The sequence below is a fragment of the Balaenoptera physalus genome (assembly GCF_965194825.1).
Source record: "Balaenoptera physalus genome assembly, chromosome: 8".
Lineage (NCBI taxonomy): Eukaryota > Metazoa > Chordata > Mammalia > Artiodactyla > Balaenopteridae > Balaenoptera > Balaenoptera physalus.
The window spans coordinates 66,310,914-66,337,322 of NC_138887.1; the positions used below are offsets into that span (position 1 = coordinate 66,310,914).

The 26,409-nt window shown below is 35.5% G+C and overlaps 2 protein-coding genes across 10 annotated transcripts in view; one reads left to right on the forward strand and one right to left on the reverse strand.

The window, feature by feature from the left end:
- Positions 1–26,409, reverse strand: part of GNGT1 (G protein subunit gamma transducin 1) — a 303,391-nt gene that overhangs the window by 33,717 nt on the left and 243,265 nt on the right. For 7 of the 9 annotated variants that reach the window (XM_082472185.1, XM_082472190.1, XM_082472189.1 and 4 more), the window contains one exon: positions 4,526–4,570. In XM_082472185.1, the coding sequence (XP_082328311.1) occupies positions 4,526–4,570 (45 nt within the window). Of the gene's footprint in view, positions 1–4,525; positions 6,368–21,744; positions 25,421–26,409 lie in introns of those variants that run through there. The other 2 variants (XR_014266484.1, XM_082472188.1) reach the window with 2 other exon arrangements.
- On the forward strand, positions 215–5,031 carry TFPI2 (tissue factor pathway inhibitor 2). The gene is made up of 5 exons (XM_082472096.1): positions 215–621; positions 893–1,075; positions 2,300–2,479; positions 3,686–3,856; positions 4,186–5,031. Exons 1-5 carry the CDS (start codon positions 336–338, stop codon positions 4,266–4,268), a joined length of 903 nt encoding a protein of 300 aa, XP_082328222.1. The 5' UTR covers positions 215–335; the 3' UTR covers positions 4,269–5,031.

Genomic DNA, 26,409 nt, shown 5'->3' on the forward strand with positions numbered 1-26,409 from the left:
TCTAGTGCAATGAGCCCAGCTCCCCTTGGCCCTGTGAATTTCACACTTTCTGCCCTTCAAAGACGTGGACTTTGTGCTTTCAAAGTGTGGATTCAAGCTTCAGCGTGATGCTGCAAGTTGGAACCTTGTGCAATCACACCCAGGTCATTTCCCTCTAGCCTGTGGACTTCCCATCTCTGACACAATGCCCCATCTGGTCATCCCTGCTCGGCCACTGGAGAAAGTTTGGGAGGCAGGTTCAACTTGGTGGGGAATTCCTCTTCTCCCCCGCCCCCGCCCATCCCCGCACACACTTTCCAGCGCCCAGGGGGCGGCAGGGTCAGAGCTCTCAGGGCATGAATCAGTCTCCCCTCCAGGCTCCGCAAAGGCGCGCTCCGCCCTGTCCCGGGTCAGAAGGACGCTCACCCTACATAAAGCAGCGGCACCCACCACGCTGGAACTCAGACTGCCTCGAGGTTGGACGCTGTGCACCTTCCTCCCGCTGGCACATTCTGGGGACGCCTCACCCCACGGGCAGCTTGAATCCGGACACCATGTACTCTGTTCGCCCCCTCCGGCTGGTGGTCCTGCCGCTGCTCCTGGTGGGGACTGCGCTGGGAGATGCTCCTCAACCGCCGCCAGGTATCTCCCTGCCCAGGGGACCCCCCTAGCGCCCCGGCCAGGCGGACCCCTGCACTCGCTCTCTGTGCCCCGCTTTCCCCGATCCCTGCCGTGCACCATGCAACGGGGCACTTGCGCCCAAGTTTGCACTTTCTTTCTCTGCAGATGCCCTTCTGCTGTGCTGGGAATCTGCCGGAACAGAACTCCCCGGGAAGCCTCTCCCTCCGCGGAGATGTGGCTGACCTCCTTCTCTCTCTCTCTCTCTCTGGCTCTCCTTCTGCCCCTCCTGTAGGAAATAACGCGGAGATCTGCCTCCTGCCCCCGGACGAAGGGCCCTGCCGGGCTCGGATCCCCAGTTACTACTATGACAGGTATACCCAGAGCTGCCGCGAGTTCATGTATGGGGGCTGCGAGGGCAATGCCAACAATTTCGAAACTTGGGAGGCCTGCGATGAAGCTTGCTGGAGGATACCGAGTAAGTGCTCGCACGCACGCTCAGAACTCTTGCGCTGCTCCTTGCACTGAAGGGCCAGTAGTAACTTAGCTTATTTTCCAGACCCCATCTAATACAGTGTTTTAGCCTGAATTTTCTCAAATATTAAGTAAGGCTTTTAATGCTTTTCAGTTTACCACAAGTGATCACAAAGTTTACAACGCCTAAGACATCTCCTCTCTCCTAACTGGCATTTATCATAATACACTGCGTGTGCAGACTCAGGAAAAGATTTCACAGTAAGACGTAACACTGCAAGAGTATACCGTATTAGGTGTAACATAAGGGCTTGTCTATATTTATCATAGTTCTAAACCTATGGTTTTTATGCCTCCTTGAGAATAGCATTTTCTCGTGTCCACTATCAATCTGAAATACTTTTAGTGGATTTTGTTATTAAAGTGTGATTTAGCTAATTATAACCTTACTTTTGTCCCCGATACCCCATCAGGTCTTAGATTAGTATAGAGATATAGTGGAGATTCACGATGCTGTTTTCGATTTTATTTTAATTATGTTTATTATCTCTGTTAAGGCCTGTAACAGAACATGGGACTCTGCTATTCAAGGAATTGAGCCAGGGAAAAATGTGTATTCCTATGAATAAGTTTGATTAACTTCGTATGTAGAAACAATCAGAATACTCTGAGAGAACAGTCTTTCCACTGAAGTTGAAAAATTTATCATAGCCAAGTCAGGTCTGGAGACACTGTTAAAAAAAAAAAAAATGCCGAATACAGTTGCCTCTCAGTGTCTGTGGGGATTGGTTCCAGGACCCCACCCCCCAATACCAAAATCCACAGTATTTGTATATAACCTATGCACATCCTCCCTTATACTTTAAATCATCTCTAGATTACTTACAATGCCTAATACAACATAAATGCTAGGCATATAGTTGCCACCATAGGACAAATTTAAGTTTTGCTTTTTTTTTTTGAACTTTATGGAATTTTTTTTCCTGAATATTTTCTGTCTGGGGTTGGTTGAATCTGTGGATTCTGCACCCAGGGATACAAGGTCTCACTGTAACTGGACTAGTGGGCAGTCTTTTGGGGGTTTACTAGCCCAGCACTAAATATGATGCCTTCCCCCACTCCATCCCCGGCCACCACCAGTTGTTTCTGAAAATACAGTATAGTTTTGAAAGTAATACTAAGAAGGTTAATTTTTTACTAACATTGTTTTATGCTCTCCTTGTCCTAGAAGTTCCCAAGATTTGCCGGTTGGAAGTCAGTAAGAGGCAGTGTGGGGAGCTCAGAGAAGTGTATTTCTTCAATCTAAGTTCCATGGCATGTGAAAAATTCATATCTGGCGGGTGTCACAGCAGTGAGAACCGGTTCCCGGATGAAGCTACTTGTATGGGCTTCTGTGCGCCAAAGAAAGGTAAATATTCTTTTTACGGTGTTTCTATTTCATTTCTTTATTAAGGCTTTAGGGTGAAAAAGTTAATAATTTGATGTGGAATGAACATGCTTTGCATTCTGGTGATTTCACATATAATATGATATCAATCTTCACACTATTGCCCTGTGAGGGAGTATTATTATCCCCTGTTCTACATATTAGTGTGCGAGCTAGAAGTTAACAACTTGCCAGGTTCTCAGGGCTGGAAAGTGACAAAGCTATGATTCAAGTTTTGCTTCCTCTTCTGCATTGTTTCTTTACAACTATTTCTCATCTACTTAATTTACATGTAAAAAATTACAATCTTCACTAATGAATGACATGACCTCAGGTTTGTATGAAATCAGTTGTATATATGAGATAGTGCGATAGAAAGACTTCAGATGGTGAAACCTGAAAATTTCTAAAGTTTTTGGTTAGATTTCTGTGTTCTTTAGTAGTTACAAATTGTAGCACAAATTTATCTCTATCCCTCTTTTCTCTCTTCCCCACTTCTTACCTACATTCCCCCCCACGCAATCCCTAAAATCATGGGTTACTTGGGTAGTATGTAATGTTTGTATAGGCATTTTCCGTAGGCACAGGAGATACAAGTACACAGAGATAAATAAGTTCAACAAACAAGGGAAACTTGCTTTGGCAGAGACTTTGATAAAGCTCTGTAGCTATACAGTGTTGAATATGCAAAATCTTGAATTAATGAGGAGATGGTTGTTGCTGGCGTTCTTTTAAATTGTTTATGTAAATGTAAGTGTTCCAGTGGCTACCTGGGAATTAGATACATGTATTCTTGATTAATAATGGAAGGAGAGCTGATAAAAACATTTAAAATAAAACTACCAACACACGAGGGTTTACCAAAGCATGTCACATATTTCCCCGTGAAATGCAGCCCATTTTTACCTGGCCATATCTGTTTTTTGGGTTTAATTTCTTTACACATTCAAACGATACAAGGATATAGCTTGATATTCTGTCCACTTTATAAAAATTTAGAATTAACAAAATATGGCATGTAAGCTGTTTTGAAATTCAAGGCACACTTTTTAAATGGCGTAGTATGATATTCTGGATTCAGAACGAAGCTTCTATGGGATTAGATTTTCTTCAGTTACTTCAGTAATCAGCACAGTTTAGTAAATCTGGTATTATTGCACTTTTAATTTTATTTTCTTTTTCATTAAGGTCCATCATTTTGCTATAGTCCAAAAGATGAGGGACTATGCTCTGCTAATGCAACTCGCTATTATTTTAATCCAAGACACAAAGCGTGTGAGGCCTTCACCTATACTGGCTGTGGAGGGAATCACAATAACTTTGTTAACGTGAAGGACTGCAAACGCATTTGTGTAAAAGGTAGTGGATTTTTTTCTTATTCAATTTTTAAACTAACTTTATAAATAACTCATAAGCAAAATTATATTTTGATGTATCCATTTTACTAATAGCATATTGCCATTTCTAGACTACTTCTACATAGATAGCACTTTAGTACTGGTCAGTTTTGTCAAAATGCTTATACTGGCTAGGTAGAGTGTTATTGACTAAGTGGTTAGTGAGTAAAACTGACTTTATAATCATTAAAATTAAGATGAGGTGAGTTTGTAAGCATGTCAGAAGTGGTGATTTATAGCGAGCCTACAGACTGGGGAATATGATGTTTATTTTTATTTTGTTGACCTTAGCCTTGAAAAAGAAAAAGAACAAGAAGATGCCAAGGCTTCTCTTTGCAAGTAGAAGACTGAAAATTAAGAAGAAGCAATTTTAACCCTTTTTTTTCCCATATGTCATCTTGTGAATGCCTTTATGGTTATATCTGAAGGATAATATGGTAACACAAGTAAGCGAATCATTAGTGATTTATTCACCAGTTCTTATATGTTACATTTTTAAATTTGTGTATTTTTTATACATAACCAGCTGCTATTCAAGTGTGAATCTATTACTTTAAATTTAATGTTCAACTATTTTTTTATGAGGTTAAATTCTTGCTGTGCATAAGATATAAAAGCAAATATGACTCACCCAGTTCTTGGGGTTGCTCTCCCTGATTTCAGAAGATGATAGTAACTGAAAAATATAAGACAATATAATCATATTCTTTTAACACACAGGATTATAAAAAGGACCAGCAAATATATTTAATTTTGCATTTAAAAGTTAGATTATATTTTGGGCCCAAGGAGACAAACTTGCAGACTTACCGACACTTCAAAAAATGTTACAAATGCTATTATGTAGAGACTGCTAACTTACTTCTATTTCTACGGTGTCATTTAAAAGAAAATAAAATAAAGTAACTTTTTTGACTGAATTAAAAAGCTAGTAAAGTAATTACAACCAGAAATGTTCTCCTCGGGTCGGGGTGGGGGGATTCTCTGTCTCTCTCTCTCTTCATCTATCCATCCATCCCCACTCAGCCTAAGTTGTTAAAATTTTTGTACTGTTCAAGGTGCTTATTTATACTATACCAGAGACAAAGCAAAAATTTAATAATTTAAATTCCACTAATAAAATATTCCTGATAAATATGATCATCCCATTTTAAACAGTTTTTTTCTTTCTCTGTAACAACAAGATTTTTAAAAATTCCTACATTTTCTCGGCAAGATTAATGTTTAAAAGTATGCCCCTGATATGTCCACATTATAAGTACATTTGTCCTTTTCTTGAGCAATCCCTCCTTTAAAAATCTATCCCAAAGGTATTGTGACAAAAAAAACCCCCAAAATGCTATATGCTGTAGTTGATATATTATTTGGAATAACTGAAAACTGGAAACAAACCAGATACTCATCAATAGGGGGTTGGTTGTAGAAATTATGGATGAAAAATCAGCAAATTATCTATATGTGGATATCATCTGATCCTCAGGATACATTAAAGAAAAACAAGGTCTAGAACAATATGAATAAATACACACACACACACACACACACACACACACACGCAAATCACAGAAGATACAAAGATATTAAAAATGGTTACCTATAAGATGAGGTAGGAGATAAAGGATTGGACAGGTATGGAAGTGAAATTTATGTGAATGTACCTTACTATAATTTTGATCCTGGACCATGTAAATATTTTGTGTAATTAAAAAACAAAATTAAATCAAAAAGAATAAAAAGCATTCCTTCTAAAATTGGAAACAAAACAATGGAACCTAAATGAATATCAAATAGTGGCATAACTACAAAAAGGGTATATAATTATTTTCAGTGACTTTCAAAACTAGTATTTTGACTCTGTATCTTTTGGAGGATATAATCTGAGTCAAATAAATTCTGAAGATATCTAAAAATGCATTTTTTAGCCTGATTAGTAATATTGTTATTTTGAAACTATCATACATAGAATACTATATTATATATTCTATAAAAATGTATTTCCCACCCTTTCACTGAACAGTCTTTTGACACCTCAGTAGGAGTAAGTACACCTACTGTCCAGATTATGGTCACTAAAAGAAACCAGAGCTCGCTGAGTCTAGGTCTGGGACAGGAAATGTGTAAGATGAACCTGGGCCATCTTATGCTGTAAAGCAAGGAAACTATCAAAGACTAATGAATCAAAAAAAAAGACTAATGAATCACGTCACAAAAACAAAGAGTAACATTAGGGGACTTCCACTGACCTAAAATGAGGCAATATGAGCATCAAAACAAATAATGACCGCAATATATATAAGTATATAAATATGAATATAACATTAAGAGACTACAGTATAGTGTATACATAACCTTTATATGCACTGGGAAACCAAACACTTCGTGTGATTTGCTTTATAGGATATTCGCTTTATTGCGGTGGTCTGGACCCGAACCTGTAGTATCTCCAAGGTATGCCTGTCTATATATATATATATATATATATATATATATATATATATATATATATTACAAAAGGGTGCTAGTTATGTACTCCCAGCAATTTTAACGACAAGCCCTTGTCATCTTCCCAAAGCAATAGCTGTTCCTTGAGATCTCGTTATGGGCTATGTAGTGGGCTATGTGCCACCTAATACATGCAATAAAATGTTAGAAGATACCCCTAATGAAGTATGCATCTAGGTAACGATCATCTGTGGATGCTGAAACCATGGCATGAAAGATTGATGGGGAACAGTACCATGGAGAAATCAGACTAATGTCTCTGAACCCATGGATAATTTTAACATTACTAAAAGTGTGCCAACAGACATTATTCACTTCTGGATGTGATGCAATAAGAAGTGTATACCCTTTCTGATGAAGTAATCTTGCAGAAAGAAAGAGAGAAAAAATTAAACCTGAAGTTAGGCCAGTCTCTAGAGCTTACTGTCTATCATATTGCCAGATTGTAAGGCACTCTTGGGGGGTTAAGGAGCAAGTTGGAAGAAACCAGGGAAAGTCAATCAGCCAAATACATAATATTGGACATTCTACAGGACAAATATCCTAGTTTCTCCAACAAACCAAAAAAATTTTTAAAAGGAGGAAAAAGAGGAGGAGACAGTGCTTTTAGAGAGTATGAGATGTAACAACAAAAAGCCCGTCATTAAAAGGTTTTCAGTTGAATAAGGCCTGTATTTATGACTGTTTGGTGGTTTCTGAGAATGACTATAGCAGAAGGATCTTGTGTGTGCTCTGGGATGGTCGAGTGAGTGATACAGAGCCTCTGGGCATGGTGGTTAGGGGGTTCCAAGCACTACAGGGAGGCTTGATTTATTTGTTGACTTTAACCCACCCTGGGACCAAAGCCCTTTGGGGATCATGGACCTGACTTAGCTTACAGCTACAGCTTTCTGTTCAGCAAGGGTAGGAGGCAGCCTTTCTGATATAACTGTTCTAATACCCCAAACCACTGCCATTTTAATTTAATGAAGAAATAAATAGAACTGCCGTAGGACATTCTGCAGTCGAAGGGAAATTCCTTTTTGCCACAATCATCTTGAAGACAGGTCACTACTGTGATTTCACCAGACAGCTGTTTAAAAGGAATGTCTCATTCCGTGACACAAAAAAGGAACGGCTAGCTTTCAAATATCACAGCCTCTTACTGAAAAAAATTACTCTGGACTACCACTTATGCACACACATTGTCACATGTTCACCCATAGAAACTGCAATGGAGCCTTCTAGATTGCCTGGATCATGGTACCTCCAAGTGTACATGTTATCTCTGCCAACAGTCTTGTAGACATTTAGCTAATGATGTTATTCAGTAAGGGACTGTCCTTTGGCATGTCCTTCCCTGTATTGTAACAGTGGTCATAGAAGCTTGTCTTTAGGAGCTTCATGTTTCTAAAAAATAAAAAAGAAGAGAAATAGGTCTTGCAATAAAAATAAGAAAAAGTAGAAAAGTGCAGAGTTGTAGCTTTAAATATTCGTTGTATATATATTCTGTTATAAATATAGAGATGGAAGCAAGTAAATGTGGGAATCAGAATCATCTACAATTATTTCTTCTCCCTTCACCCTTGTATCAATTGGTCGCCAAGTGTATCTATTCAAACCTATTCTAATCCTCCTTATCTTACTCCAGGAAAATTAAAACATTCTCCCAAGTTTCCTCCCTGCCTATGTCTCCTCCATATCCAATCATCCACACTAAGGCCAGGGTAATCTTTCTTAAAAAAAAATAATCTTATCAGGTTACTCTTCTGCTTAAAACTCTTTAGTGGTTGAATTGGGAGATTGGGATTGACATACATGCACTAATATGTATAAAATGGATAACTAATAAGAACCTGCTGTATAAAAAAATAAATAAAATTCTAAAAAAAACACTCTTTAGTGGTTTCCTATTGAATCTTCATGTTACTGTCCAAGCCCCTAGTATGTCATTTAAGACTTCCTACAAATGGACCATGACATTCTGCTCCAGATTCATCTCCCCGATTACACCATCATCTATAACCTACAATTCAGTTGCACTAAATTGTGTTCAACTTCCAAAGCATGTCATAGTGCTTTATTTTTCTATAATACAGTTATTAAATTTTGTGCATGAGAACGATCTGGGCAGCCAGGCACAGTACAGACTCCTAAGCCCCATGCCCAGGGTTTTTTTTTTTTTTTTTTAAGGGAGCTAGGGCTGCCGCGGGGCGGGAAGGAGGGAAGACGGCCGGCGGCTCGGGCCGATGCCGTTTCTGCCGCCGCTGCCGGGGCTGCTACCGCTGCCGCTGCCACGTGTCCGCCTCCTCCCGCCGCTGCTCTGAGCCCCAGACCCCGCCGCAGCTCCTGCACAGGGGTTTTGATTTAGTGGTTTGAGTTGGCACTCAAAGATGTACATTAAAAACACTGGCTCCAAATGATTAGAATGTATACTTGCATCACACGTGAGGAACACTGTTTTAGGCCTTAGAATGTTTAATTTTCCTTTGAAAATAGTATCCATCCCTCCTTAAGAACTACTTGGCAAGTTGAATCTTCTTGTTGGCACAGCATTCCTTGACCCTCTCATTTGTTGTGTGGGCTTGGCTATACCCAATACAACTCCTAGTCTCTCTAACGCAGTATTTAATTATTTTCCCAGGAGTTTTATTGTTAGGGTGTTCGGGTTTTTCAAGCAAAATTAATAGGTGTTTTTCATTTTAAAATATATTATCATACTCACTGTATAATATAGAAAATAAAAGAAAAATATAAGGATAAAAATAAAAACAATCCAGTATTTTACCACTAAGTGATTAACATTTGTCTCCTTGAGGGAGAAATAACTTAGTCAAGAGATATGAGCATTTTTATGCTCTCAGTATATACTAACAAACTGCATTACAAAGTTAAATCAATTTATCCCCACCTAAGAATCTAAGAATGTATGCAAATGTCCAACAATTTGGTTTAAAATAAACAGAAAAATAAATCACTTCTTTATAATTAAGTGGTATCTAATCATTATTTTAATTGGTATTTCCAAGATTATTACTAAATGTTGCACTTAAAAAAATTATACATTTTCTCTCATTAAAGGTTAATACTTCCCTTTAAACTTAGCTTACAATGTTAACATAAAAATAGAGCTAATATTTTATAATTTAATTTTTAATAATGAATTGTTTCAAACATATAGAAAATTACAGAAAACATTATAACTGACCCAATTTAAAATACATGATAGGAGTTTGCCAGATTTGTTTCAGGTGCTTTTTCTATTTTAAGAAATGAGATGTTGCAAATAGAGCTTAAGACTCAAATGTTCCTCTGTCATCCTATCTCTCCCTTACTCTCCTGAGAAGTAACTGCTCTCCTAATGTTGGAGTATATACTTTCTGTGCATATTTTAATGCTTGTATTATGAATATATTCACCCACAGCAATATGAAGTATTGTTACACGTTTTAAAATTATTTATATGATGTCACACTATGTATCCACTGTCATCATGCATTGCTACCATTATGTTTTAGGTATAGTCTATAAATCCACATTGTTTCATGTAGATTGCTTCATTTATTTTGACTACACAATGTTATTCCAGTACATGAATACAGTACAGTATATTCATCCATTTCCCTATTGATGTATATTCCCAAATTTGTGCTTTTATAAACAATATAATAACAAATGTTTATATACATATCTCATATTACACACACATGGACCTGGAAGTGGAATTGCTAGTTAAAGACATGTTCATCTTCAACTTACTGAATTTTGCCAAATCGCTCACCAAAATATTAGTACCACTAAGCACCAATGTATACAAATTTCTTTCTTCAAGTTTTTGACAACATTGAACACTGTCAAAGTCTTTAATTGTTGCCATTCATAAGTGAGAAATTGTACCTCATTGTTGTTTAATTTTTATTTTCCTGATTAGTAATGATGCTGAGAATCATTTTTTTATATTTTGTTGGCCATTCTCATTTCCTCTTCTATAAATTGTCCATTTGTATTTCTTCCATTTTTCCCTTTGACTCTGCATCATTAATTTGTATATTTTTATGTATTCTGGGTAAGAATCTTTTGTTAGTTATGATTTACAGATATCTTCTTCCAATTTGTATAAATAGTGATGTTATTTTGTTTTTCCTCTGCAAGTTGGATTGTGAAGCTACATTATTTCATGATATGTCATTAAGCAGGGTTCATTTAGCACTTTCTCAACTCTTAAATTGATTATGTGACATCCTTACAAGAAAGCAGGAAGTATGATATTTGTGCCAAAGCCCAGTAGACTGTGAGATATTTCCTCAATAAAACACTGCAACATTTTGAACAAAGTGATAAGGAAAGTGTTATATACTATAAGAATTATTATAGAGAATATAAAAAGAAGCAATATTGGAAAAATTACTGGCTAAGAACTTCTCCTAACTAAAAACATATGTCTATATATTCAAGAAGCTCTACATGTTCCAAACAGAATAAATACAAAGAAAAATACAACTGGCCACATCTCAGTCAAACTTCTGAAAACTAAAAACAAATTGAAAATCTTCATATAACTAGAAAAAACAAGTATCTTCAAATGAGCATCAAAAAGACTGATGACTGATATTTCAACAGAAACTATGGAAGTCAGAAAATGACAGATCAACATTTTAAAGTGCTAAACAAACAAACAAAACCTGCAAACCAATAATTGTACACCCAGCAAAAATATCCTTCAAAATGGAAGGATAAATGAAGATGTTTACATATAAATAAAAGCCAAGAGAATCTGTTGTCAACAGATCTGCACTACAGAAAACATTAATGGAAATTCTGAAGGAAAATGATCCCAGATGGAAGCACATAACTGCAAAATGGAATGAGAGCACTAGAAGATAGAAGTGTGAAAAACTATAAATGAATATTCTGTTTAAAAGTATTGAGTATTATATCTTATGTATTTAAAACATGTAGGTTTTAGATATATGGAATTAATAGCACCAAAGGTAGGAGTGTTGGTTAATGGAATTAAACTCTTTTCAGCTTCTTGTATACTTTGGGAAGTATTACAACTTACTAGCTAGAATACATACAGTAAGTTAAGGGTAACTGGTGAAAGAATAACAAAACAGATAGGGCTAAAAAGTGAATAGAGGAAAGAATGGACTAATAGGAAAAATGGAATAATGATTAATCCAAAGGAAAGCAAGAAAAAAGAAATGAAGAAACAAAAGATGGGACAATTAGAAAACAGTGGCAAGATAGCTGACTTAAACCCAACTATCTAAGTAATATTATTAAATATAAGTTGGCTAAACACTCCAATTAAAGGAAGAAATAGTCATATTGAATTAAAAAACAAACAAAAATCAAAAATTGAGTTGAAAAGATTCAACTCAATACTGTTTACAAGAGACATGCTTTATATACATGTTATAAATAACTGAAAATAAAGAGTAGAAAAGGCATACCATATAAACACTAACCAAAATAGTTTATCAATGTCAGACAAAGAAGATTTTGAGACAAGGAGAATAGCCAAAATAAAGAGGGACTTTCACAGTGATAAAAAGGCTCAATTTAATCAATAGGAGGATATAATAATTATAAATGTCTACATGTCTAATAAAAAGTTCAATACATGAAAGAAAAATTGAGATAACTAAAAGGAGAAATAGACATATCCATATTGTAATTTATATAATTTGATATTTTAACACAGTTCTTTCAGTAAATGAAAAAGTAGGAAAAATTAATGAAATAGGAAATTTTAATAACAAAACACTATACCCAACAGATTCAGAATAAACATTGTTTTTAAGTATATATGGAATATTTACCAAATGGACCACTTGCTGATCCGCAGGTAAGTCTCAATCTATTCCAAAGCATCAAAATCACATAGAGTATATTCCCTGATTACAAAATTAAACTAGAAACTTATAACAGAAAGATGGTTGGAAAATCTCTGAGTTTTGGAAATTAAACACATAATATTATATAACACATGTGCCAAAGATGAAATCACAATGGAATAGATTTCAGCTAAGTGAAAATAAATCTGACATATCAAAAATCTGAGATGCAGTTAAAATAGTGATCAAAGGGAAATTTATACTTCTAAATTAGTAATTAAAGAGAAGAAAGATTGAAAATTCATGTTCCAATCCTCCATCTCAAGGAACTAGAAAATTAACCATATTAAACACATTATTTAAGCACCCCCAAAAATGTAGAATGGAAGTTAATAAAGATAACAGCAATAATAAAAATGTTTAGAAAACAGACATAAATTTTAAGAAAATAGTCAAAATTTTTTCTTTAAAAAAGTTAATCAAGTATTTTGTTAATAGCAAGATTTTAAAGAAAAGAAAAAGAACATAAATTTTTAATATCACAAATAGAAAAGCAGACAATATTACAAATCACAAAGTTGTTGAAAATAGAATTAATGGATATTGTTAACAAATTCATAACAATAAATTTGGTAACTCAGATGAAATAGGCAAATTCCTTTAAAAACAAAAATGACAAAACATGAAAAGCTATGTATTTTGAGGGGTCCAGTACAGAGTGAGAATGAGAGATTCCTTGCTCAAACACTAATTAGGAATTTAAAGATGGTGACAATAAAACATTAAACCAAGAGCAGGACCCTTGTAAATGCATGTGACCACATGGAATGCATGCCCATTAAGCTGGTCCTGTTTCCAAAACTAACATGAAAATAGGAAGACATTCTGAACATTCACATATCTGTTAAAGAAATTGAAGCCACAGTTCAACTTTAGCACAAAGAAAACTTCAGGCCCAGATGGATTCATTGGTAAATTATCCCAGACTTTTAATAAGAAATAATCCCAACTTCCGAAATCTCTTCTAGAAGATAATAAAAAAGAAATACTTCTCATTTTTCAAGACTAAAACTAATTGGGAAAGGCATTACAAGGAAGAAAAATTATAGGCCAATTTCTTCGTTGTGAATAGATGCACAAAACTTGAACAAACTATTACAAAGTCAAATCCAGTAATATACAACACATCATGACAAAGTGAAGTTTGTCCCAGTGGTGTAAGACAGTTTCAACATAAGAAAATCAATCACTGTAATTGACCACATTAACAAAATAAACGACAAATCACATGATCATCTTAATAGATGCAGAAAAGGCATTTGATAAAATTCAGTATCAATTCATGATAAAAAAAAATCTCAACAAAGTAGGAATAGAAGAGATCCTCCTTCATCTGAAAATGGATGCCCACAAAAACCTACAGTTAACATCATAATTAATGTTGCAATCTATGAAATTTAAGCTACATGAAAAGAGGAAGGAAAGCATCAAGGGGAGAGAGAGTGAAAAGGTGGTAGGATCAATAATGCTGTGAAGTCTGTTGTTGATATCTGTTTTCCTCTGTGACTTAGTCTTTTAGCCTGAAGTCCCAGAGGTTTGTTCTTTAATTTTTGAGTCTAATAATTTACAGAGTAACATATCAAAATTGACCAAAATTTAAATATTTTATAGTTGTTTTTCTTCTTGCCACTTTTGTTATTTATACATACACATGATTTGCTTGGTCTATTTTCTATATCTAGTATTTTCCTTTTGAACAGCTTGTGTCTTGCTGTGGTCCCCAACCTTTTTGGCACCAGGGGCCGGTTTTGTGGAAGGCAATTTTTCCACTGACCGGGGCGGGTGTGGCGATGGGGGTGGGGGATGGTGGATGGTTCAGGCAGTAATGCGAGTGCTGGGGAGCGGCAGATGAAATTTTCGCTTGCTCACCTCCTGCTGTGCGGCCCGGTTCCTAACAGGTACCCGTCCGCGGCCCGGCTGGGGACCGCTGATGTCTTGGATATTCTTGAGTCAACAATAACAAGCATCCCACGGAGCACTACGAGGGGTTTGGGTGGCTTACTAGGGTTCTTAGTTCAGGAATACTCTTTTCTGTTGGTGCACAGAATTATAAAGACTTTACACGTTGGTGTGTCTTCTACTGCTGTAATTCTTGAACTTTCTATGAGATTCTTACTTTCCATCATTTTCTTCCTTCTTACCATTCACTATCAAGTCTATCAAGCCTCCAAGGGATATTTACTTCTTTTCGGTTGTCTCACTGCCACCCTAAGCAATGCCTTCCCTAGTCTGCCACCTTTGGTTCTGCAGCTTCCATGTCTTTTCTCCTTCCCAATTCCCCAACAGCCGTGGCTTTGATCCACCAGGTCTCACACTCCAGTTTGGGTAAAACCCTCTTTTTCTTGGGGTAATATTATCTGTATTTCACCAACTGCCGGACCCCACTACACTCTCCTTTTTTGGGGGCATAATCTTCACATTATTTCCTAAATTACATGTAAGTTGAAGTTTGTGTGTTACCTTTCTCTTAGTTTTGCTCTAGATGTAAGTTATGGGTGGTTTTATTATATCTCCTTGTGGATCCATATAGTCTTTAGAGCATGTGTAGAGAGATTAGTATCTTAAGAGATAACCACCATTATCCTAGGGAAATCTGACAAACACTTTTAAAACTGAAATAATATTTAAAGTTTAAAGAACCACAGATCAATTTTCCTTTTCTCTTTTTAAAACTTACTCTGATTTTTACATTCATAACTCTTAATGTGTACAGAATATAAATTACAGTTGACTCTTGAACAACACAGGTTTGAACTGCACAGGTCCATTTACATGCAGATTTTTTTCAATAAATATACTACCTATATTTTAATTTTACAGATCTTTGAATTAACTAAGTGTGGGGAAAAGTTTGTTTGATTAGAGATCACATTATGTGGACTCAAAAGGACTGGGGTTTGGGCTTCCCTGGTGGCGCAGTGGTTGAGAGTCTGCCTGCCAATGCAGGGGACACGGGTTCGAGCCCTGGTCTGGGAAGATCCCACGTGCCGCGGAGCAGCTGGGCCCGTGAGCCATAACTACTGAGCCTGCGCGTCCGGAGCCTGCGCTCCGCAACAAGAGAGGCCGCGACGGTGAGAGGCCCGCGCACCGCGATGAAGAGTGGCCCCCGCTCGCCGCAACTGGAGAAAGCCCTCGCGCAGAAACGAAGACCCAGCACAGCCATAGATAAATAAATAAACAAATACTTTAAGAAAAAAAAAAAAAAAAAAAAAGGACTGGGGTTTGAGTTCTGATTCTATCTGAACTGTTTCTGCTTCCTGCCCTTGAGTGGGTCATTTATTAATTCCTTTGTTTCTGAGGCAGAGATGGCAGTGTACAGAGTTTTGTCTGCACAGGCATGGGTGCTCCTAACCCCTGAGGTGGTCAAGGGTCAACTGTATATGTTGACACTACCTTCAGAGCCTAAGCCCCTCAACCCCACAATTGCACTTACAACTTTATCTTACCTAGTATTTGAAGCTAATAAATTCTTCAGCAAAGATACAAACTGATAATGGTCCTAGATTAGAATTTTCCAGTAGAGGCCAGCTAGTCCCCTCTGAAACTAAAATGGAGGTTAATTTTTGCTTAAACAGTTCTTTTATATTTGATACTAAAGAGGTCTGTCTTAGTCATCCTCTCTGGGAAATTTTTCATCTGAATCACAGCACTATAATTCTCATGACAAATTGATATTCTGCATTGTGTTTTAAAGTTAAGCTTTTCAGATAAAGAAATACATTTTACTTGTAAAATACATTTTTTTTTTACATAGAGAAGTTGTTCAGCTATAATTTTAAAGAATATATTCTCAGTCACTTTTTGTTTCTTGAGTTTATTGGAGTGAGATGAATGATGGTATACCATCAGTTTAATGATTACCTGCTAAAAACTTTTGTTTCAAATAGTAGTCTACAATTTTAAGTGAACAACCAAAGCTATTTACAACTTTTTAACAAATATTGCTGTCTGTAATAAAATGTTATTTTATAAATCAAACTTTTGTATGCAAATGCCATTTCTTGTAACTAATAATCAAGGCTAGCCTTGTCTCAAGATTACGAGTTATGCTTCAAGGAGACAATTACCTTTAAAATCAGGATATTTCTAAATTATTGTCATTAGTTCAAACATTCAACTACTAAAGACCAGTATTTGCCCTTCTTAGAAAATAGACAAATGGTTATTACCTAACTTTCTTTTCTAAAGATTTATATTGATTTTTTACAATAATATCACAGTGTTTTATTCTTCTTTAAAAGTAATTTCCTCACTATCTGGATACATTTATTTTTCCAGGTTAATTTCAGAATCTGTTTTTCAAGCTAAAAATATAACCCCATTCCATTAATTGGGTTTGCATAATATCTATACTTTCATTTGCAATAGAATTGTCATCTGTAATATAAGAAATTTGTCAATAACACAAAGCATGCATTTAGGTTCATATTTCTATCTCTATTTCGTAAAATCATATTATGATTTTTCCAGGTCCTCTTATCAAGACAGATGGTCCACTACAAATCTGTGAGAACTCTCTTGCTTCACTTGGATAGTTTAAGATTACTGGGAGATAGATGGAAGCCTTCTTCAGCTGCAAATGAGAGCTCTAGACATTCAACTTAGAGACAGAGAGAAGCCTCCTCTCTGTCCCTGACCCCTACTTATCCTTTTATAGAAGAGAATGCACTATCAGCAATCATCTGCAACTCTGCCTGGCTTCTCTATGCTGTAATGTGGTTGTTTTTCTCAGCCACTTGTCCAAATCAACTGGTCCTACAAAGGAATTTAAGCTCAGATTGAATCCATATCCTGTTTCCTAATGTTGAAGTCAGGGATATTCCTCACCTAAATCACATCCAGGCCTTATGGGCTCACTCACAGCCACCCTCTCCTGAGGTGCTCTTTGGAAGTGCTGTGTCTGAAAGGAATCAGATATGTTTCAATGGGGGCATCTGTAACCCCTGCCCTTCTGCCTGTACCAATAATTCCCCAGGATTCCGTGATTTCTTAAGCCCTATGGAAATAAAAGGTTTAGGAAACCCTCTCCTCCTGTAATGGAGTTAGGTCCAACAGTCTAAGGATAGCTACTATAAATCCAGGCATCTCACTCCTTTCTAGGGATGACAGCCCTAAATAGCTACCTGATTCCTTCAAAGGTATGTTATCTTTACTGTCTTAAAGATGAAGAAAGGGGTGAAACACACATGGACCTCTCTGGTAGGGTATTATATCAGAATAACAAAAAAATCATTCCTTGGTGCATCATTATTTATTTATTTTATATTTAAAGTTTATTTTTCATGTTTTTAAAGTTTTTGTGTTTTGTGTTAGTGAAAGTGTCTTACGATTCATACATTCTAACTGGTAATTACTGTTAAATAGGAAAGATGATTTTTGGCCTAGTTATTTTCTGATTAATCAAACACAATAAAGCTTTACTATCTGTTATACTATTTCAGTTGATTTTTTAAGTTTTTCTATAGCGAGATTCACAAAATTTGCAAATAACGATTGTATCTCCTTGTTACTAATATCTAAACTCTTTGTTCTTTTTCTTGCCTTGTTGCATTGCCTGAAATTTCCAGAAACAACAATACATAATAGTAAGGAAAGTCTATTTGTGTATTCCTGACTTTTATCAACATACTTTCTGTGTCTTATAGTTAACTATGCATTGATTGCAGGTTTGAAATTAATATTATTTATCAGATTAATGAAATATAATCATCTTCCTTATTTACTAAGAGGTTTTTCCTTATACGAGGAATATATCATGGTTCTAGTTACACAGATTTTCAGCAAATAAATGTGATATTTTTTCTCCTTTGAAATTTTGATATGATAAATTATCTAATAGATATCTCAATATGAGCTTATGTATAAATTCTTAAAATAAACCTTATATAAACATTAAAGCTTTTAATATAGCTCTGAATTCAATTTGATCATTTTAAAGGAATTTTATCTAAAATCTGTAGCTTTTCTCCTTCTAATGCTCTGTCACATTTTGGCATTAGTGTTATGCTGGACCAAAAAAAAAAGGTGTATTCTAAAGTAGTCTATCTTTTTCTATGCTCTGGGATTTTATAATATTATAAGATTTATTTATTTGTGTTAAGAATGGTTTTAATAACTCACACATTAAACTGTCTAAGCCTAGCACTCTTTTAAAGGAAGTTCTTTGTCAACCTTTTTCATTTTATTTATGACTTTTGATTTATTCAGGCTTTCTATAACTTCTTGGGCTGATTTTGGCAATCAATATTTTCCTTTAAAGTAATTTGATGGAGGCTTTCAAAATTTTTAGCAATGAAATTTACATCAGATTTTTAAAGACAAACCTTTCGTTAATTTTATCCTTGATTACAGCTTTATTGACTTTTTAATAAACAAATATTCAATTAAACGATTCTGCTATTTGTATATGTTCTAGTAAGTTAACTTTTGCTTTTATCTTTATTAATTCCACCACATTCTTTTTGTAAGTTTTTTTTTCTTACTTGAAATTTTTTATATGGAAGATTTGAAATATAATAAAAAATGAATTAAAAGAGTAGAAATCTGTAGTTAAATACAAATAAATCCATGCAAAAAAGAAAAAACTGATAACACTAATTTTAGGGGAGGAGGTTAAAATATGATAGAACTAAATTGAAAAATTATGTTTAAGTGGAAAGTAAACTGAGTAGAATGAAAGTATTCTAAGAAAGTAAAGGTACATGATTCTGTTAGGTTAAAGAGAAAAAATAAAATTAGAAACAATCATTTCAAATGAGGGCAAGAAAGGGGCAAAAAAGAGTCAAAAGATTCCAAAGCCAGGACAAATAGAAAGTCCAATATAAGCTTTAGAAATAAATATAACAGTAACTACATTAAATGCACATGGAAGAAATTTTAAAGGCAAAGATTATTTTCCTGGAATAAATAATAAATTCCAACACTTTGCTGTTCAGCAGAGACAAATCTAAAACATAATACACAGAAAGATTGACTATAAAAGCATTGAAATACATACCAGGCAAATACCAAACAAAAAGGTTAGTATATGTATGTTAATAAAAGGCCAGAATTCCATCCAATATTCAAATTTAAAAAATCAATTCACCTGAAAAATATAACTATTCTAAGCTTCTGTGCGTCTAAGAACAAATCATTTATCTGTGTATCTATCTATCTGTCTATAGCAAAACTGAAAAATTTTACAGAATTATAAGGTTAAATGAACAAATATACTATATGGAACATAGAACACTGCTCCCAAACTGCAGAATACATATTTTCCTAAAGTAGGGGTCAGCAAGCTTGATCTGTAAAAAGCCAGATGGTAAATATTTTAGCCTTTGCAGGACATAGAATTTCTGTCACAACTTCTCAACTCTGCCACTGTAGTATAAAAGCAAACACAGACAATACATAAATAAATGGGTGTGGTTGTGTTCCAATAAAACTTTATTTACAAAAACAGGTACCTGGCTGGATTTAGTCTGTTGTCCATAGTTTGCTGATCCTTGTTCTTAAGTACACATTGAACATTAATGAAAATTACCACCTAACCCTAAAACAAGACTCAACCAATTTCAAGGTATTGCTATCATACAAGCCACATTCTTTGAAAACAATAGTTAACTTAGTTAATAGCAATAAAAAGTTAACTAGAAAATCACTTTTGCTTGGAAATTTAGAAAAACCCTTATGGGTCAGAAAGAAATAATTGGAAATTAGAAAATATTTTGAACTGAATAATAATGAAACTATTACAGAAAACTCATAGAAAGCAGCTAAGAAGCTCCTAGACAAAAATTGTTAGCATTTAATGCATATATTAGAAAAATACGAAAGGCTTAAACTAATGAGTTAAATGACCAAGTTTAAAATTGAGATTAAAAAGATTGGATTTTCAAAAAAAAAAAAAAAAAAAAGATTGGATTTTCAAATAAGACTCACATGAATAAGAGATCAAGCTTTATTAAGGATGCAAACAGTCAAAGAGCACAGTCAAATCACAGAGAGAGGTCTAGGACCTCTAGTTGGGCATTCTCAGGTCTTTTTTTTTTTCCAATTGCATCAGAAATTCTCTGGCTCAGAGCACCCACACTGAAGGTGCTATCTAGGCCATTAACCATCTCTGCTTTCTACTCAGATGCTTATAGTTTACATGATATTTTCTAGGCAATCATGTCCTATAAATCCACAGATTCCAAGTTTCTTTACTTTAAGCAATTCTTAATAACTAGGCACACCCTGATAAAAGCCTTTCATAGATAAGGCCTATTTTTCTGCAAAACCATTTCGTTTGTTTACTATGAAGTCTATCATCAGTATGTTTACAAGGAGATTAGACTGGGACATCTGCCTTCATTCTTTTCCAGGGATGTCTCCTCCCCTGACCGGCAGAGTAAATGCAGTGCAGACCTTCTGCTTTAATCATTTATTTCCCAAGAAACTAGAGTCAGAACAATGAAGTAAAGCTCAAAACAAAACCCCAAAACAGAAAATTGTAGAAGAATTAAGGAGGTAGAAACAAAGATAAAATGGACAGAATACACAATGCCAAACAAACAAGCAAACGCTGATTAATTGGAATTATTAGTAAAATTTATAAACTTCTGGAAAGATTAACAAAACAAAAACAAAGAAAAAAGTATCAAAAGACTTAACTGCAGATGTGAATAGAGATTACAGGGATAATAAGAGCATTTTAGCCACAATTTCTATGACAACAAATAAGAAATCTTAAATGGACACAATCCTAGAGGAGAATCTGCAGTCAAGCAAGTAACAAGAGAGAAATGTGAGAAAAATTATTGTTGGGAGCTATGAATGCTGTTAACTGTAGACTAATTTTTAAAAAAGGTGGGAATAAGGCTAACAGAATGGAGTGATTTTGTTGTGTGCTGAATGTAGAAATGAAACTAGTAACACAAATCAGGAGCCAAAGAAAAGAGAAGGTGGAAAACAGAACCAGCTGTGATACCTGGGAGTCAAAGGATATCACTTACAGCTGAGAAGTCAAGTAGTTGGAATAGTAACACATTCACAAATACAAACACTAAGATCAAGTTCTTGACTGTGCAGTTCAGCTACCAGTGGCGGGTAGAACGTAAGTTAATTTTACTGTAGCTCATAATAGGGAACTGATAGGTAGTGACTAAAGAAAGAAGGAACTAAGAGCATTTTATAAAAGTAAAACTGTCAAGTAGCCAGTAGAAAAGAAATAAACTTCTTAAATATTAGAGAACTGGAATAAAAAGCAAAGAAAATAGAACATCTAGTGAAATACACATATATATAAAAACAGAAGAGACTTGCAGTTTCCAATCACTAATAAAGAGCTTGAAAGTTGTCATTCTGTCCTTACAACAAGATAAAAGCTGAACAAACTGGAGATTAACAACCCTTCTTAGATCTATCAGATAATTGCCATCACAGTGTAAACTGCCACCCTGAAAACTAAAGAGAAAGGTGAATACAGAGAATCACAGCTTACCAGGAGCAGAGGTCCAGGAGCAGAATCCCACAGCTCACACGAGCAGCAGGTAGGAACACTTAAATAATAATTGACTAATTGCTGGAGACTGAGCATGGGCTAGTTTGAGACATTAAAAACACCTGGGGGCTCAACTTTACAAAGTTAAACCATCTTGCCATATGATCCTGCCATCATGCTCCAAGGTATTTTCCCAATGAGTTGAATTTATGTCCACACAAAAACCTACACACAAATCTTTTTAGCAGTTTTATTTACATTTGCTAAAAATTGGAAACAACCAAGATGTCCTTCAGAAGGTGAATGGATAAACAAAGTGTTGTTCCTTTTCATAGAATGGACTATTATTAGCAATAAAAAACTATCAAGCCAAGCCACAAAAAGACATGGAGGAAACCCAAATGCATATTGCTAAGTAAAAAAGCCAGTCTTATAAGGCTACATCTTATATGATTCTAACTGTATGACATTCTGGAAGAGACAAAACTATAGAGACAATAAAAAGATCAGTGGTTGCCAGGAGTTTGAGAAGGAGGGAGGGATAAACAGGTAGAGTACAGTGGATTATTAGGACAGTGAAACTATTTTGTATGATACCTTAATGGTGGATACATGACATTAAGCATTTGTCAAAACCCATAGAATGCACAACACAAAGGGTGACCCTAACGCAAACTATGGACTTTAATTATAATGCACCAATATTATTTCCTCAACTGTAACACATATGTCACACTGCTGCAAGCTGTTAATAATAGGGGAAATCGTGAGCAAAAGGGGGATAAATGGGAACTCTCTGTACTGTATGATCAATTTTTCTATAACCCAAAACTTCTCTAAAAAATAAAGTCTATTAATTAAAACAGAATAAGTAATGTAACACTATGAAAGGATTCAATCACCTGTCATATAAGTGAAGGTAAGGATCTAAATCACGTGGAAAAGAAAAGACTGGATCACAAAGAAAAACCTACCTCTGTACTATACACAACAGACAAATCTAAAAGTAATCTGATTCAAAGTTAAAAATAAAAAGAGTAAAGGCAAGTAAAAAGAAAACAGATTGTGTTCTTAATATGAGACACGGTAGAATAAATGGTTATAAACTATGTTTAAATAAGACAAAAAAGGACATAAAATAATGTTAAGGATATGACTCACAATGAAAAGATAGCAGTTATGAATATGTATGCACCTATAACATAGAATCACCTTTCATGCAGCTGAAATTATAAGAGATGTTGGCGGGACCAGTCAGTCATGCATGTGAAGCCAGCAAAGTGTACAGCATAGCTCTTTAGTTCAGTTTCAGTCTTCTTCAGGACTACCTAAGTGGTATTTTCCAGGTGACAGATCTGAAGCTTACAGAGTTTTTGAGACCATCTTTAGATAAAGAAGGTAATTTACAAATTCAAAATTAGGTACAAAAGTGCTTATTTTGAATGAGAAAAGAAATGCCAGTAAAATATTGGAGCCTGGGAGACACAAATTTCCTTTTTTTTCTGAGGTCTCTAGTAAAACTATACTGATATGCTTCTTGATTGCACCCTGGCTTCCCCTCCCACAAAACACTCTGTAACTCCCGACAACACCCACTATTCACAGGTGAAAACCCTTGAATCTTAGTCTTCATTAGCATCACAGTAAATCTGTCTCTGTACCATGACTATTATTCTCCAATACTCACGAGTCCATAGGACCTGGGGGTTCCAGAGTATCTCTGAGAGCCCCAAAGCTTCTCCATAACCATAAATGCCTTCATTCTTGACTCTCAGGACATAAATTGTGGCCTTCCCTCTGGGGTCACTAACGAAAACTTTTCTTTTTGGAAACTCCTTTCCTTATAGGCTAATTGCTTTAAAACCTTGTTTCCCACCTCACTGTCTTGTCTCCTAGCCTTGGCCTTCAGTTCCAGTTTGCAATCACTGAGTTTCTGAAGGGAATCAGAAGGGAGAGGTGGAAGTTGGTCTTTGGGGCCAATAAGTTTAAGGAGCTGATGGGGAAAACAGGTCCTAAGAATAAAGTAGGTATAAGATATTGGTCTCAGGTCTTTCCTTTCATTAAGTTTGACCTCCTCTTAACCTATATCCTAAATAAGACTATATTATACTTTCTGTCTACCTGGAGTTATAAAAAAAAAAAAGCAAAATTTTACCCCCCTACTTCCATTATATGACAGTTTACAGTAACAGGAAAAATAAGCAATTCTGACATTATTATGTCTTTATTCATCTCATAGCTTGAGGAGGTAGAGTATATCCTAAATACATTTTTTCAAGAAGGTTACATCAATGGTATATTTTCTGAAAAACTCTGAGTGTCTTTCTTTGTCTTCATATATGAGGAAGGACATGGCTGGGATGTCATTCACTTCCAGTTCATAGACACATTATTTGCTTTTGTCATTTAGTGTCTTGGAGAAGAATCCTGCATATGTCCGCCTCTGTTCTTTAATATTGTAGCAATCTGTGAACCTTTCCTACCCATATACTTAGGAAGGCTTTCTGCCATAGGCATACCTAGAATTCTACAGTGGTCTTTTTTTTCTTGCTTGTCTATTTACCTCTCTCTCTCTCTCTCTCTTTTGCATTCGAAAAAAAGCTTACATAGCTTTTCCTCCTCTTTATTCATTTTATTTTGTCAGTTTCAATTCCACTCTTTCTTTTCGTCCTCCAGTTTTCCCTGAAATTCTGGTAATTCATTTTTCATTTTCTTACAATCTTATCTTGCCTTTTACCCCTCTCTTCTAATTAGATTCTTCTCATCACAGTCTGTGCAACCTATTTGCACAAAGGTCTTCTTTTTCACAAAGGCTGTATATTGGCATTCTGTTTTCTGAAATGTTTTTCCTGCAGTAAATCATGTTTGCTTTTCCTTTGAGTCTTTAAGGACTTGTTCATTTAATATGAATCCAGAGTGTAGTTTCATAGATCCCACGCTTGTTTTATACCTTATGCCTTTTTGTAGGAGAAGAAATCAATTCAGCCATTCAGATAGTATATGTAGACTTCCCTTGGCATTTTTAGTTACTACCATTCTCTTTACTGCCCAGATCTCTACCTCAAAATTGCAGCTGGAGATGGATCTATGTACAGAGAGCAATTATCAGAGTTCAGCAGATAATAAACTGACCCAGATTTCTTAGGTGATATAAAGTATTCTTGTGTTCCCACTTCAAGATGCTTCCTGAGATTCTGAACTGGAATAAAAAATGAAGACAAAACAGAAACATCACGCTATAGCTCTTGTTGCAGGCTTGTCAACAGCATTTATTTGGAAAACCATAACTAGCAAGATGCAGTGTTTATTGGTGATCCCTCTCCTCCCTTCTCCATTTCCTTTTGCATTGTTTACCGGGAGTCACAAATTCTAATTGATTACATATAGAAAGACTGCTGCCGATGAGGGATTGTGATTACCTGCTTCCAAGGTAGCCCCAAGGCTTCCCTGCTTTGTGCTAGGCCCCTCCTGTGTGGTCCCTTTCCACACTGGATCAGGGTGGGTCTCTGAGACCAACAGCATACAGCAAACACCATGGGATTTAACTTCTGTGATTCGAAAAGCTTGCATCTTGAGTATTTTCTCAGTCTCTTTCTTCTTTCTCTTTTCTGGTTACTCATTCTGGGCGAGGCCAGTTTCCACATCTTGTAGACACTCAGGTAGCCCATGGAAAGAACCATTTGGTGAGAAATAGAAATCAGCAGCCACGTGAGGGAGCTAGGAAGCGGATTCTCTGGCACCAGTCAGGTTTGAGATGACTGCCGCCCTGGCTGGCAACTTGACTGCAATCCTGTGAGAGATGCTGAGCCAGAACCCACCCCGGTGAGCTGCTCTCAGATTCCTGACACTCAGAAACTCTGTGACATGAGAAATGATAGTTGTTTTAAATTGCTCAATTTGGGGATAATTTGTTATGGAGCAATAGATAACTAATATAAGAATGGAGAAAAACATTTTGGGTAACCTCAAAAAATAGCAGTCATAAAGTATATGGATGGTTGACAAGGTTTGTGGTGGTCTACCCCTAAAAATGTTTTTTCTAAACTAGGAAACAAAGAATAATGGAAGAATAAAGTCTCTTTCATTCAAAAAAGGGAGTTTTCTCCTTTCTAGCATGGCTGCAGAAATGGGCAGGAGTTTTTCAATCTAGCTCTTTTAGTATCACAATTAATACAAATTTCTCTGATAACTGATTTTCTAAAAATTTTAGTTTACAGCATCATTATGAGTTTTTTTATTTTTCTATATCTTCATAGGTATTTTTGTGACTATTTGGGAAAATCTGTAACAGGATTTAGTAAGCCAACTCAATTTTGAACTAGAATTTCTATAATAAAATTAATTATATATGATTTCAATTATTTTAAATTTATTTATATTCATTTTATGGGTCAGGATATGGTATCTTGGTGAATGTTCCCCAACTATGATGGGCAATTTTTCTATTTCTTTTGTCAGCTCCATCAGTTTTTGCTCTATTCATTTCAAGAATTTTGTTTGGTGTGTACACTTGGCATCATTATGTGTTTCTGGTAGATTAATCCTTTTATCATTATGTAATGTCATTCTTTTCAACAATTTCTCTTTCTCTGAAGTCCATTTTACTGGACATTAATAAAACTAATCCCTCTTTTTTTGAATTCATGTTTAAGTGGTATAACTTTT

Excerpts from the sequence above, each read along its gene's own strand:
- TFPI2 (XM_082472096.1), top strand. The coding sequence starts at position 336 with ATGAATCAGTCTCCCCTCCAGGCTCCGCAAAGGCGCGCTCCGCCCTGT. Across the intron at positions 1,076-2,299 it reads AGCTTGCTGGAGGATACCGA|AAGTTCCCAAGATTTGCCGG; the intron begins GTAAGTGCTCGC and ends TCCTTGTCCTAG. Across the intron at positions 3,857-4,185 it reads CAAACGCATTTGTGTAAAAG|CCTTGAAAAAGAAAAAGAAC; the intron begins GTAGTGGATTTT and ends TGTTGACCTTAG.